The sequence below is a fragment of the Hyaena hyaena genome, unplaced genomic scaffold, assembly GCF_003009895.1.
Source record: "Hyaena hyaena isolate Hyena2069 unplaced genomic scaffold, ASM300989v1 scaffold_636, whole genome shotgun sequence".
In the NCBI taxonomy this organism is placed as follows: domain Eukaryota; kingdom Metazoa; phylum Chordata; class Mammalia; order Carnivora; family Hyaenidae; genus Hyaena; species Hyaena hyaena.
Window position 1 is genome coordinate 479,516 of NW_024081268.1, and position 13,567 is coordinate 493,082.

The 13,567-nt window shown below is 33.7% G+C and overlaps 1 protein-coding gene across 2 annotated transcripts in view; it reads left to right on the plus strand.

The window, feature by feature from the left end:
* Nucleotides 1-13,567, plus strand: part of PLOD2 (procollagen-lysine,2-oxoglutarate 5-dioxygenase 2) — a 97,410-nt gene that overhangs the window by 66,850 nt on the left and 16,993 nt on the right. For both annotated transcript variants that reach the window (XM_039216491.1, XM_039216490.1), the window contains exons 8-10: nucleotides 5,254-5,355; nucleotides 8,659-8,784; nucleotides 10,904-11,025. In XM_039216491.1, coding sequence (XP_039072422.1) covers nucleotides 5,254-5,355; nucleotides 8,659-8,784; nucleotides 10,904-11,025 — 350 coding nt within the window. The remainder of the gene's footprint in view (nucleotides 1-5,253; nucleotides 5,356-8,658; nucleotides 8,785-10,903; nucleotides 11,026-13,567) is intronic.

Sequence of the window (13,567 nt, forward strand, 5' to 3'; positions counted from 1 at the left end):
CTGGCCTCTTAAATCTCTCTCTTTTTCTGTCTTTTAATTTTTAATATACATTAAAAAATCTAACACATTGTGTGTGTGAGGTGGCTCAGGGGTGGTGGGAGAGATCCTTTTCCTTTCTTGTTTTAATTAAGTGTTCCACAGATATCTCCCTGAGACACCTTTCTTTTCTCTTCTACAGAAATTCTTGGGTAATTGGCTTCATTCCTATGTCAGCAAATCCTTTTGTGATGCTGATGATTTTCAAATCCTTGCTCTAGCTCCTGTCTGAATCTTTCTCAAGTTCCAGATCTGAATACCAATTGATAACTTTGTGTGTCATGAAGACCTGGAGCTCAAGCTCTTCAGCTCTGCCTCCTCTTTTATCCAGCTGGTTAAGGGGAAGATGGGTTTTGTTTTGGCTCTAGATGCTTCCCACTCCCAATCAAAGAGCTGTTTTTTCTGACTCCTGTGCATGGTGGTTGTCTAATTATCTCAGTGCCAATGACAGCTTCCTTAGTTCTGGCCACCTGCACATTGCCACCCCTAGCAGTCACCCACCAGGAGCCCAGAACTAGGGCATTGTGCTGAAGCAGAAAGCCAGTCACATCACTCACCTGTATAATGCCCTATGTGGACTTAGGTGTGAAGATCCAAATTCTCACCTTGCCTTGTAAAGCTCCTTTTAAAATTTCACTACTGGTTTAGTGATCGCCAGTCCATTGTCTCATCTGCTCCCCTACTCCTGACACTACAAATATCCACACAAACATTTCTCATACTCACTCATTCTCTCCCTCTTTCTCTCCCCCCCACTCCTACCATACTGAATTCCTTTGAGCTTTGTAAGTTCCTCTTTCTGCATGTCTTCTGTACCCACATTTCACTTACCCTGGAATCCTTTGCCCCTAATCTCACTTGTTGTAGCCACCTACTAAATCCTCTTCATCCTCTAGATGTCAGCTTAGTCTTTACCCCTCAGGTCTCCTGCATGCTTTCTATAATATTTGGAACTTTGTCCATCACAATCTAATACCACACGCTGGACAGGGATGGATTTACTCTTTTTTTCCCCTGGTCTTTCTTACTTACTGGGCCTTTGGCCTAGGTATTATAGAAACCATACCTATCCTGTTAACTTCTTGTTTCCCCAGGCTCCAGCACATGTCTAGCATATAATAACCTTTCAGTAAATGTCAGAGTTTACAGTGTAATGACCTAGCATTATTCTTGGGAGTGGTAAGGCAGATTATTTTTTGTCAGGGCAAAAAAGTCATAAAACTGATGTGGGTCCCTGTAGCTTTTCCCTAAGCAGATAAATGGACAAGTTTTGTCTATGAAGCCCTATGTAACACGTGTATATTCACAGTGTCTGTTTTAGCCCTCTGTCTGATATTCTTGGTGCCGTTTAGGCATGGGCTTATATAGCCAGACATCTCTTAGAACCACTTAGGGTGCTGTTTCTTCTTGGTAATTTTCTTAGTCAAATGTAAATGTCTTTAAAGAGGGGAGTGGCACTAAGCATTCAGCTCTTGTGGGCAAGTCCTGATGTTTAGTGATTGTGATGTCATCACCAGTTTCTCCTGAATTCCCAGGGTAGTACCGCCTAAGGTTCACAGAGTGACTAATTTAGGACCTCTCATAAGAAAGGAGCCCTAATCCTTAGTCCATTTAGAAAGACCTGTTTTAGGTCTTCTAAGAAATATTCTCAGTTCAGGCTGTCACAGTTTCTGGCATTTCAAGTAGTGTGATGATCCTATTATATTTTCTCTAACATGATCCTGTCTAGTCTACCTTCCTGTAATTCTATTTGGCAACAAAGAATGAAGCAAGTTTTTTATTATAAAAATTATACTTGTGATAACATAAACATTTGAGAAAAGATTATATAAATAAGCATTTAGTTAGTGCTAATACCTAATTTAATAATATTATGTTAAAGTTAGAGACACATGAATGTGTTACATTTTTCCCTGTGTCCAGGCTAATGGGGAAAGAAAGCAGATTATTCTCTAGATACAAACTTTTTTTAAGCCGTCACAACAGGCAAAAGGATATTTTGTATGAATTTTTATAAGGTTGTTTTAGTTACTATTTTATTTAGTTAAGGGAGTGATTATAATGCCAGTGGCTTTGAACCATGATAATGACCTAACTGATAATGTTTAAGCCATTTTTTTCATTTCAAAATGTACACGTAATCTGGAAATGATAAATTATTTTTAATTTGTTTATAGACCAAAGTTATTAAACTTTCTCTAAATCTCATGCTCTTAGTAAGAATAATTTTTAAATTATAAGCAGTTTAAAAAATCAATTATAATCTCTATATCCTTTGATATAGTTTTATTCATGATTGCTTTCAGGGGTTTTTTTTTTTGTCCTTTCAATCTATATCTATGAGCATTTGTACTTTTCATTTATTTTCATAATGATATGTAAACAATTTTGTGTTTTTTAAGTAACATTTTATTTAAAATATATTTCTGTATTCTACATAATTATTTTCTCACTTGGCTAGATACGCACAATCTAATATAAATAAGATTTTAGACAGAAACTATGATTTCTGGCTTGAAGCTATACTTTTTATTCTTGAAGCTCATTTATTGTTAGCAACACATTAAACGATGCTTACTTTAACACCTAACCTTTTCTTTTACATGTCAAATAATATACCTGTTAAGGTAATCATGAAACTGGTGGTAGTTTTATACAAACTAAACTTGAACAGAAGATCAGATCACCTAATTTGCACATGAAAACAAGCATTTTTGAAACTAATTTGATTTACAATAAAAATAGGGACGTTAATTTTGTACATATAAACACAAATGCTTGGGTCACTATGACCTTGAATAATTGGTTGATTTGGGAAAATGAAAGAAAGAAAGGATTTGGTTGGAAAAGTTTCTCTGCCAATGAAATGACATCATCTCTGGAAACATTTTGATATTGTGAAAGAAGGATCAGGAAAGTACTACCACCTAGTAGCTGGGGACTGCCTGGAACAGCCTAACTACAGAAACAGTTTTCTGCACTTTCCAAAGCTGCCAGCATAAATGTCTGCAGATTTTAATGAAGAAAACAGATGTAAATGGAGGGTGGTGGTGGTGGTGGATAATTTTTGCCTGTGTAGTAAGCAATCCAAAAGAGAAAGGTTTCCAGTCAAGAGTAATGTTTTAAAATTATCTTAATTATCTCTGAAAATTAAATTGAGATAAGGAGTAGAAAGTGGAAAGGTTACAAAATAAAAGTTTTAATTCTGAAAACTAAAAGTAATACCTTTTATGCTCTAACCTTTTAAAAGATATTGATCATTTTCATATTCACATAAGGGTTCTAACAGACTGATCAATAATTCATGAAATAAATATTTAATTTCTATGAGATTTCTGAGATGCGGAAAGTGCCAGTCTTTACACGTAGATGGGAATTTTAAATATGGCCCACTATGTGAGGGATTTTTTTTCTCCCTTTACAGAAAAACTCTTTTCCGGGACATTTTAAATAAGTTATGTTTTCCTCTAGCCTTCAGTTTTTAAAAATTTTCTCAGAAATAATGCTTAGGACAAGATCTATTTTCACATGAATCTGTTTTCTTCCTTCAAAACCACATTATTGTATGGAATATGAATGCTTAATGTTTGCATTTGTAATTTGACAACAGTAAAAAAAAAATTTTTGCCATAGAGGCACATAAAAATGACCACATTGACTCTTGAAATGTCATTAATGGATTTCATAAGTACATGTTTCCTGCCTTGTAATTTGTTTCCTGAATTATCATGTAATTCAAAAGAGACATGAATAAATTACTTTCCCAAGTCTTAAGATAGTAATTCACAAATTGAATGTAACTATATCTACAATATCTGCATAATACATAGATTTTTCCATTGCAATTAATACTGTATTGTTTCAACAACATTTGTTTTAGTATAATAGAGATTTTTGGATGGCATCCCAAATAATTGAGAGAAATCTGGTAAAATGGTACCAGACTAATGACCTATCTTTTCTGTACCATAAAATCTTTTAGGGACTTAGGAAGCTAGAAAAATCCAGTAGGCACTTCTGTACATTTTTGACCATTGTATTTAATGTATTGACACATTTCCCTTTTGAGTTCGCCTCCTTTTCCAATGAAAAATTAATGATTATAAAAGCATAGTGAGGGTTTTAGGTGCTTCCTTTTTATAGTAGTATAAAATCACACCTAAAACTAGTTTGCTACAGTTTCACGGTCTTGAGGTGAAATAGTTTGTGAAAAGAAGTAAAGAAATAAAAACTACAAATGTTCATACCACTACAGGTACAATTACAATTGCAGTAGAAAAGTGTGCTGAGTTTTAAAGTAAATCAGCAGAATTTTCCCTAAAATGTTTACACTCTGGAGATACTCAAGATTTGTTCAAGGACTCAGAACATATTTTAATGTGTTTATGCGTCTCCTCCATCTACCTTCTCTCACTTTCTTCTTCACCCAAAACACACACAAGGGACTCAGATTTTACAGGTGAAATGATCTCCAATGATGCCTAAGGACCAAGGGAGATAAGTTACAAAGGAGACGCTCTGAGTGATCTGAAATGAGTAGCAGTAGGGAAGCAGTATTGTACTTCATTTATTGCTAATAGGATTTGTGGGGTGGCAGTAATTAGGCCCTTGTTGTAGATCTGTTTTAAATTTAGACTTTCTTTTCCCAAAGTCAGTGCTCCTGAAGCACTGCCCAGAAGCCTAGTTTATGGTAGGTGGCATAGTTTCCTGGAAGAGGTTAGTGCTTTTGGTGATAAAGTATATATAAAACATATTTTGAGTGGCGATGGGGGCTGGCACTGCCCCATTCACCGTAGGTGTCTGCACTGGGCCTTTAAACATATTTATCTTATTACTAAGTTACTATTCATGTGCCTGCTCTCATTAGTGTTGTTTTTGCTAAGTCTCATTAGCTCAATTAAATCACTTTCTTTCATTATTTACATATTTCTTAATCATGTCTCATCTGGTATTATTTCTTACATAATGAAATAAAATGACCTTTATGATTTATAATGCATTTTTTGGCATTTCTACACAAAGTTTGCCCTGATTTTATGACTCATTGTCTGGAAAGAATTTAGTTCAGTGTATACCTCTAGGTCTTACATGTTAGTAGAATCATTAAAGAATATACCTAATGCAGAAAACCCACTTCGAAGTTAGATGTTTATAGAATGAAAGCACATTGATGAGAGTGACTTACTTTCCTTAATACAGTTTTCCTTCATTTACTAGATTCTCCTGAATTATTTTGGAAACTATGTACCTAATGCATGGACACAGGATAATGGCTGCACACTTTGTGACTTGGATACAATTGACTTGTCTACAGTAGATGTGAGTGGAATTTACTATGTGTGAGATGTAGAAACAAAAAGTACAGTGTCAGGAAGTGCACTGATTTGTCCAAAATACATTACTTTATAGTTTGGTAATATGGTAGGTAATGGATTTATAAGGCTAAAACATGATGACACAGAAAATTACTACATTTTTATATTTGTGAACTGTTTTTAAGAGTAAAACTGGCTAGTAATTGATCCCAGTAAAAGGTACTTGGTTGTTAATATTTAATATTAAGCTTGTTATGATTGGCTGCTCTTGTTTTTAGTCTGCTAACTTAAAGCACTGAGGAAAGAAATGCTTCAGCATTTGTGTTGACTAATATTATCTGCGCTTGATTTTCAAATTTGATGATTTAAAAAATGACATGATTATATGATTAAGAATTAAGCATTTTGCATGAAATAATTCAACTAAACTTCACAAAAACTCTTAAGTAGGTATTACTATTGACTCAGTTTTACAAATGAAAAACTGAGGTACATACAGATTAAGTAACTTGCTTAAGGGCACACAATATTTTTAGGCATTGGAGATGGGATTTGAATTTAGGCCGTCTGGCCCTAGACCCTGTATTCTTGACCACTGCAGTTTTGCCTGGGTGTCATGTACATATTATATGCCAGACATGGTGCTACTTATAGGTATATTTCATAGAGAATTATAACTGTAGTTTCTTTTATAGTTTGAGGGAGAAGGAACAATTAGACATAATATTTATCTATAGAACATTTTCATGCATCTTTCTTCTGTCATCTACCAGAAAAGTTTTAGTATATTCCATAGTAACATATTTCTTCCAAAAACTGCTCTTGTAACTTGGAAGACTGTTATTACATATATGAACAGTTGGATTCTTGAGATGATTTTGTCATTAAGGCTGACTCTTTCCTTTGTTCCTCATAGGTTTATTGAGTCTCTACAATATGCCAGATAAGTAGAACCAATATAAGCAAAACTAAAATTCCCAGTGATAGAGTCCTGGCAACTTCTGGATCTATGCAAATATAAAATACTCTTCACTGTATAGAACCAAAGCTCCTGAATTTAAATAGTTTCTATGCTTATCACTGTCTGAAAGGAGGACAAAGAGTAACTTGTGCACATTTAGGAGCTTCTGAATAGGGCCCTACTTTCCTTGAAAATAAGACTTTTTGGCCAGTCTCTCAAATAACAAACTGAATGTTTCCTATCTAGAAAGAATGCCAGAATATTTTTGAATGAAGCTGCATCATGATGTTTAAAAATTCAACCTGATCTTTTTTGCAGAAAGTACTGTTGTCCTTTGGAGGGAAGGTTAATGCTTTTTATCTGTTTGGTCTCCTTTTACATAAACTTTCTGGTGTAAATATAGAAAAATATTTACTTTAAGATTTTTTCTCTTATTACTATTATTTTTGCATATAGGAGTAAATCACTTATTTCTTAAACTGTTTTGTCTTATAGCCTGATAAAAAATGCCAGAAAGGAAAGCTATTATATTTTGCAAAACAGAGTTTTTATGTGTTTTACGTATATAGTTATTATGCAATAAGGATATAAAACTTAAAATTATGTGGGTAGTTAAGATCTCAGGCCTACCATATTCTTAGATATGGGCCATAGGCAAGTTCTTTTCTATATAAAGAAAAGGAGGGTTAAATGAAACCTTATGCATATATATAAATGATATGTATATGTATAAATTATATATACATATGCAGAGCTAAGCCTTCAGTCAGTGTTGTATTATCATTAGTATATAAAGCAAACTTAAATGGATAATGAAATTGTAGCATGTTGAAACCCAGCTCTTTACCTACTAATTATGTGTTCTGAGTTGCTTAACTTCTTGAAATCCCATTTTCCACATATAAATTTGGAATAATAAATAACTTCTAAGGTGACTATGAAATGTAAATGTAATGTATTATCTCATTTGATAATGGAGAATTGTGATCTACTTTTCACTTATTTCCCCTATTAAACTGAAAACTCCCAGAGGGTAGATAGTTTGTCTTTAGATGTTTGGATTTTTTTATTCAATAATAAATATTTGGGTGAGTGAATGAATTGATAAAGAAGTACAACAGTGGTCAAGGTATATTTCAATGCAAACAAATACTAAGTTAAAATCCAGATAATAGAAATATACAAGGCATCATATGTGAAAAGATGGGAAAGGAGGTACATCATTCAGCACTTAACATATATAATATTTCTAAAAATCTTTAATCCTCAAATTCAGGTTTTAAGACACGTTTATTTTTTAATTTTTTAAAATTCTTATTTATATTTTGAGAGAGAGAGGGAGAGAGAGAGAGAAACAGAGCACAAGCAGGGGAGGGGCAGAGAGACAGGAAGACCCAATCAAAAGTATGCTCCAGGCTTTGAGCTTTCAGCAGAGAGCCCAACATGGGGCTCGAACTCATGAGCTGTAAGATCATGACCTGAGCCGAAGTCAGATGCCCAACAGACTGAGCCACCCAGGCTCTTCAAGACATGTTTAAAAAAGGCATTACAAAGAAATCTTTCATACAGGTTTGGTAGTAACATCATTATATGGTCATTTACTTATGTTTCTGTCTTCCCCAACCATTTGTAACTTTTTCAAGACAGGAACTTTCACTCTTTGTCTTAAATGTTGTTTATCACCAGAACTGACAAATATAATGAGTGTTTCAAAAGTTTTCATTCAATGAATGAAAGATAAACTATCCTATAATACATACCCAAACAGGATTTTTGAAAACCTATAAAAATAGAACAAGGTAAACTGTAGGTTTCTTATGTATGATAACAAAGCAAAATAAAGTACTATCCATAAAATGAGATTAAAGGAAATAAATTCAAGGATAGAAATAAAGGCTGAAGAACTCCATGGTTGCTTTATTTGAGCTACAAATTAGATGCGGGACTTCCAAGCCATGGAAACCAAAAGGGAAACACAGCATTCTGGCTCCTTAGATGAAGATGTCAAAACAGATTCAGAACTGAAGGACATTTATTTAAAGACTACCATAAAGGACGCATTGAATAAGAGAGTAGGCAATATCCTTTATTACATCCATGTAATAAATAGGATAGTGAGTTTCCTCTTCAAACCTAAGTCATAATGTCAGTACATGATTGAGTAAATTCACTTTGATGGAGGCCATAAGATTGTATTTTATGTGTTAGAGAATTATCATCAATTCAAATTTAGCAGATTATGTTGAAATATTTCCAGTATATTTTATGTTGTATTAAGACTGAAATAGAATTAAGAATAAATCCAAAATAATAAAAATTTGTTTTTATGTTTGCCATAAAACAAAGGTCCAACCAAATGTAACAATAGGAGTTTTTATTGAACAACCAACCCCTTTCCTACCTCGATTTCTGGACATATTGTTGACACTGGATTACCCAAAAGAAGCACTTAAACTCTTTATTCATAACAAAGTAAGTATTTGAGCAATGAATATTTCATGTGAAAATTATTCTTTATCTTCATTGAAAATATGTGTTATTATTTATATAAATTCAGCGGGAGATTTTTGAAGTAATTTACTGTCCTGCTTTTGTAGACACTAAGGAGTTTATTTTTTTTAATTTTTTATTTTTTTAAATGTTTTTTTATTTCAGAGAGAGAGAAAGAGAGAGAGAGAGTGAGCAGGGGAGGGTCGGAAAGAGAGGGAGACACAGAATCTGAAGCAGGCTCCAGGTTCTGAGTTAGCGGTCAGCACAGAGCCCGACACGGGGCTCAAACCTACGAACCTTAAGATCATAACCTGAGCCAAAGTCAGACGCTTTACCGAGTAAGCCACCCAGGCGCCCTGAACCTAAGGATTTTAGAATTTGGAAACTAGTATCATAATATTGGAATGAGCCATGTGAAATTCAATTTTGTAGATCAAAAATGGTTGAATATCAGCTATTTTCATATGGCTCAACTTAATATACACATAAAGAAATGTCAAAGGTCCTTGTATTCCTTGTCTTTGGGTTTTAATCAATTTTTTTATGGAAATGGTCATTAAATTGTTTGCAGCTTAAGCTAATACCATAGCATCAGAACTTGATATAGTTTCCAGATATATTATTGTTTTGATTAATCCCACAATGGCATGCTTTTCCCCAAAGGATTTTGATACTGTCATTTCCTCCAAAAATATACAGAACCTCCCCCAAACCTCCCACGTGTAATCTAAACTTAAAGACATTTTTTCTCAGAATTTTCCCATATATCTGTCTCTTTCATATTAAAACAATTGACACTTAACATCTTCTAGAAAAATGCAATAGCTGCGAAGTATATTTTTTGCTCCCTTTTGTCCAAATGCTTTTGGTGTATAAAATTGTTCTTTCTTTCTAATGTTCATGTCAGCTTATCACTTGCCTTTTCCATGGAATATTTTAAATTCATAGAAAACCAGCTGAAAAAAAGTTTAAAAGGGTGAATCATTGAGCATTTGCTCTGTAAAGTGCATTGTAAAATATTTATTTACATTAAATAGTTTCAGTTTTATATATTGTGTCTTTTATTTAGGTCTTCTTCCTTTTGTAGAACCTCCTTGATGGCAGGGGATTTTGTCCCTCTCCCTTTTTTTTTTATATATAAAATGAACTCTGTAGCTTTTATGCTTTATAAGTAGTTTTAATAAGCTGTGAAAAGCTTTCAAGAATACTTCGACTTGAGGGGCGCCTGGGTGGCTTGGTCGGTTGGGCGTCCGACTTTCGCTTGGGTCATGATCTCGCGGTTCGTGGGTTCGGGCCCCACGTCGGGCTCTGTGCTGCCTGCCAGCTCAGAGCCTGGAGCCTGTTTCAGTCTGTGGCTCCCTCTCTCTCTGACCCTCCCCTGCTTACGCTCTCTCTCTCTCTCTCTCCTAGAAATAAATAAAAAACATTTAAAAAAAAAATACTTCGACTTGAGACATAAAAAGCTCTGAAATGTACTAATATTGGATTATCTATGTTAAATAATCTTATCTAAATTTTAGCACAGTTGAATCACACTAATTTTATGACTTATATGTTAATGATTTTCCTACTATATTTCCTTATTGATATAATTTTGCTAAACTTTACTTTCTTTTTGTAAAAACACAATTTTATATGTGACCATTAGTTTTTCTCTCTGCTTTGAAGAGTACTATAATATTTATATTATAAAATATGATTGTATTTATAACCTAGATTAAAATCTAGTAAGTTTAATAGACATTTTTATAGATATTTTAAAGCACATGTCTAAGATTCTGAGACCACAAACGATATTCCTTCAAGTGAAAGCATTTTATAGCAGAAAGCATTTAATTATTTATTCAAGTCTAGGAGTAGATGTCAGAAGAATTTTGAAGTATCTTCTATTGAAAAAATTTTGATATGTATCTATTTTAGATTTTTCATGTGACATTTAAATTGAATATGTTTAATATAGGTTATCGTTTCATCTATAATTGAGGTAATATGTGAATTGTGGAATTCAGAACTTTGAATGTGATGTAACCCTATGTATGAACACTTGCATCATCCTGTCATCATTTTGGCACTAATTTTGTATTTTTAAAATATGTTACAGGAAGTTTATCATGAAAAGGACATCAAAGTATTTTTTGATAAAGCTAAACATGAAATCAGTACTATAAAAATAGTAGGACCAGAAGAAAATCTAAGTCAAGCCGAAGCAAGAAACATGGGAATGTATGTTTTAATCAATTTAAATTAAACAATTTCTACTAAAGGAATTTAAGGAAAAACAACTTTTCTTCAAAACTAGTACCCTAAACTTGGATTGTCTCGACTGTATATGTGTGCATGTCTGTCTGGGTATGCGTATGAGCACACCTCAACTGTTAGACTATATCTGTGTTTGTATTTACATGTAAAAGCCAATGGAAATTATATATATAGAGATGGAAATATATGTTATGGATAAGGGTCAACATATTTAGTTAGGCTATTATCCGAACTTTAGCTCAAGATTTTTAAAATTTATTGAAAAATACTCAGACAGGGGCTGTATCAGTCAGAAGAGTATGTGACTCCTGATCTCTGGGTCATAAATTAGAGCCCCACTTTGGGGGTAGAGATTACTTAAAATAAGAAATAAACTATTCAGACAAGTGAATAGTATGACTGATACCGCAGTGATTTAGATGTTGACTGTGAAGGTTGTGCGTGGTGAAAATGTGTTTCAGACTGTGCAAAGGGAATTCCTCCTTTCTAGTCATTGACTGATCTAGATAATACTATAACCCTCAGAGGAAGTTTTTTCAGTCCTGTGTTTAGCCCCTTTAATACTGCAGATAGATTACTAGTAAAATTCTGATAATAATAAAAACAGTTATTTCTCCATGAATGTTAATTGGATGTGCCAGCAGTGGGTTAAGTGCTGCTGAGAAAAAGGTCAGTAAGTCCTGGTGATTTCTCATCTTATGTTGTGGCAGCTCAGGGCTCAGAGTGCTAGGCAGTGCCTGATGTCAGAGTAAAGGGTTAGGCAGGCAGACAGGCCTCAGAAGGACCAAACTAATGGTTCCATAATTTATTCATTGGAGAACACCTTGGATCCACATTCAGAACTTATTTCTTCTATTTTTTTTTAATATACTCTTTTGAGTCTGGTATCTTTGGCTAAGACACGGTGTTTTCTCATTCACTCATGTCATTGTAGTTATCAACAGTTCATTCCTTTTCATCACTGACTAATACTCTATCATATGAATATACCACAAGTGCATTTTACACTTGCTTGCTGATAGACATAGGTCATGTCCAGTTTAGAGCTGTTTGAATAAGACTGGTTTTTTTTTTTTTTTTAATTTTTTAAAATGTTTTTATTTACTTTTGAGAGACAGAGATAGAGACAGCGTGAGCAGAGGACGGTCAGGAAGAGAGGGAGACACAGAATCCAGAGCAGGCTCCAGGCTCTGAGCAAGCTGTCAGCACAGAGCCTGATGCGGGGCTTGAACCCATGAGTAGTGAGATCATGACCTGAGCTGAAGTCGGATGCTTAACCGACTGAGCCACCCAGGTGCCCCATGAATAAGATTGTTAATGAAGATTCCTTATTAGAAGTGTATATGTATGTCTGTGGACATATTTTGCTGGAGTATATTTGAGGAAAATATGAAGGCATAGACTAACTTGGGCATAGGGTTAGAGTAGATGTATGTTTAATTTTATAAGATACTGCCAAACCTCCAAGACAGTTGTACCATCATACACACCTGGCAGCAGTGCAACAGACCTCTGGCTGCTCCACGTTTGCCAACAGGTGATGTTGCCCATCTTTTTTATTTTAGCCACTTTTTTGTGTATACTTTATTGTATATCTTATTGTAATTGTAATTTAATTCCCTAACCACTAATTCATGTTTTCATTTGTGGCTTATCTATTTAAGTCTTTTGTGCATTTTCATTTATATTGGGTTGTCTTTTTTGTTGTTGATTTGTAGGAGTTTATTATATAATCTGTGTAAAGGAAGGGTGTGTGTGTGTGTGTGTGTGTGTATGTGTGATTTTTGTGAATGTGTTTCATTTTGTGGCTTGATCTTTTACTTTCTTAATGCTGTCTTTTGAATAGAAGAAATGTGAATTTTAATAAAATTCCATTTCTCTCTTTTTTTCTTTTATGCTTTGTGCTTATTGAGTTTATTTTCTATTTAAGAAGTCTTTCTTGTTCCAATATCATGAAAATACTCTTTGGAATTTTTCTTTTATAAGCTTTGTTGCTCTAGCATTTATGTTTAAGATGTTTCAATCTATAGTTCATCCTGAATATATTTTGTGTGTGGAGTGAGGTAGGGGTCAAATTTTACTCTTTACAAATGGAAGTCCAGTTGTTTCAGCACTCTTTTTTAGTTTAAGACTTTTCCTTTCCTATTCAATTGACTTGGCTTTGGTCAAAAATTGATTAGCCGAATATTTATGAGTGATTGTGAACCCTTTATTCCGTTTCATTGATCTTAGACGAATGCCATGCTTTATTACCAGGGATTTATATTAATCTTGAAATCAAGTAGTATAATTCCTTCACTTCTTTTCCAAAATAATTTTAGTTATTTTATTTTTATTTGTTTCATTTATTTAATTGAGATATAATTCACATATATTAGCATTAGATATACTATACAATGATTCAATATTTGTACATATTGTGAAATGATCACCACAATAGGTCTGTAGTTACCATCTGTCACTATACATAGTTATAAAATTTAAAGAAAATTTCCTCTAATTTTTT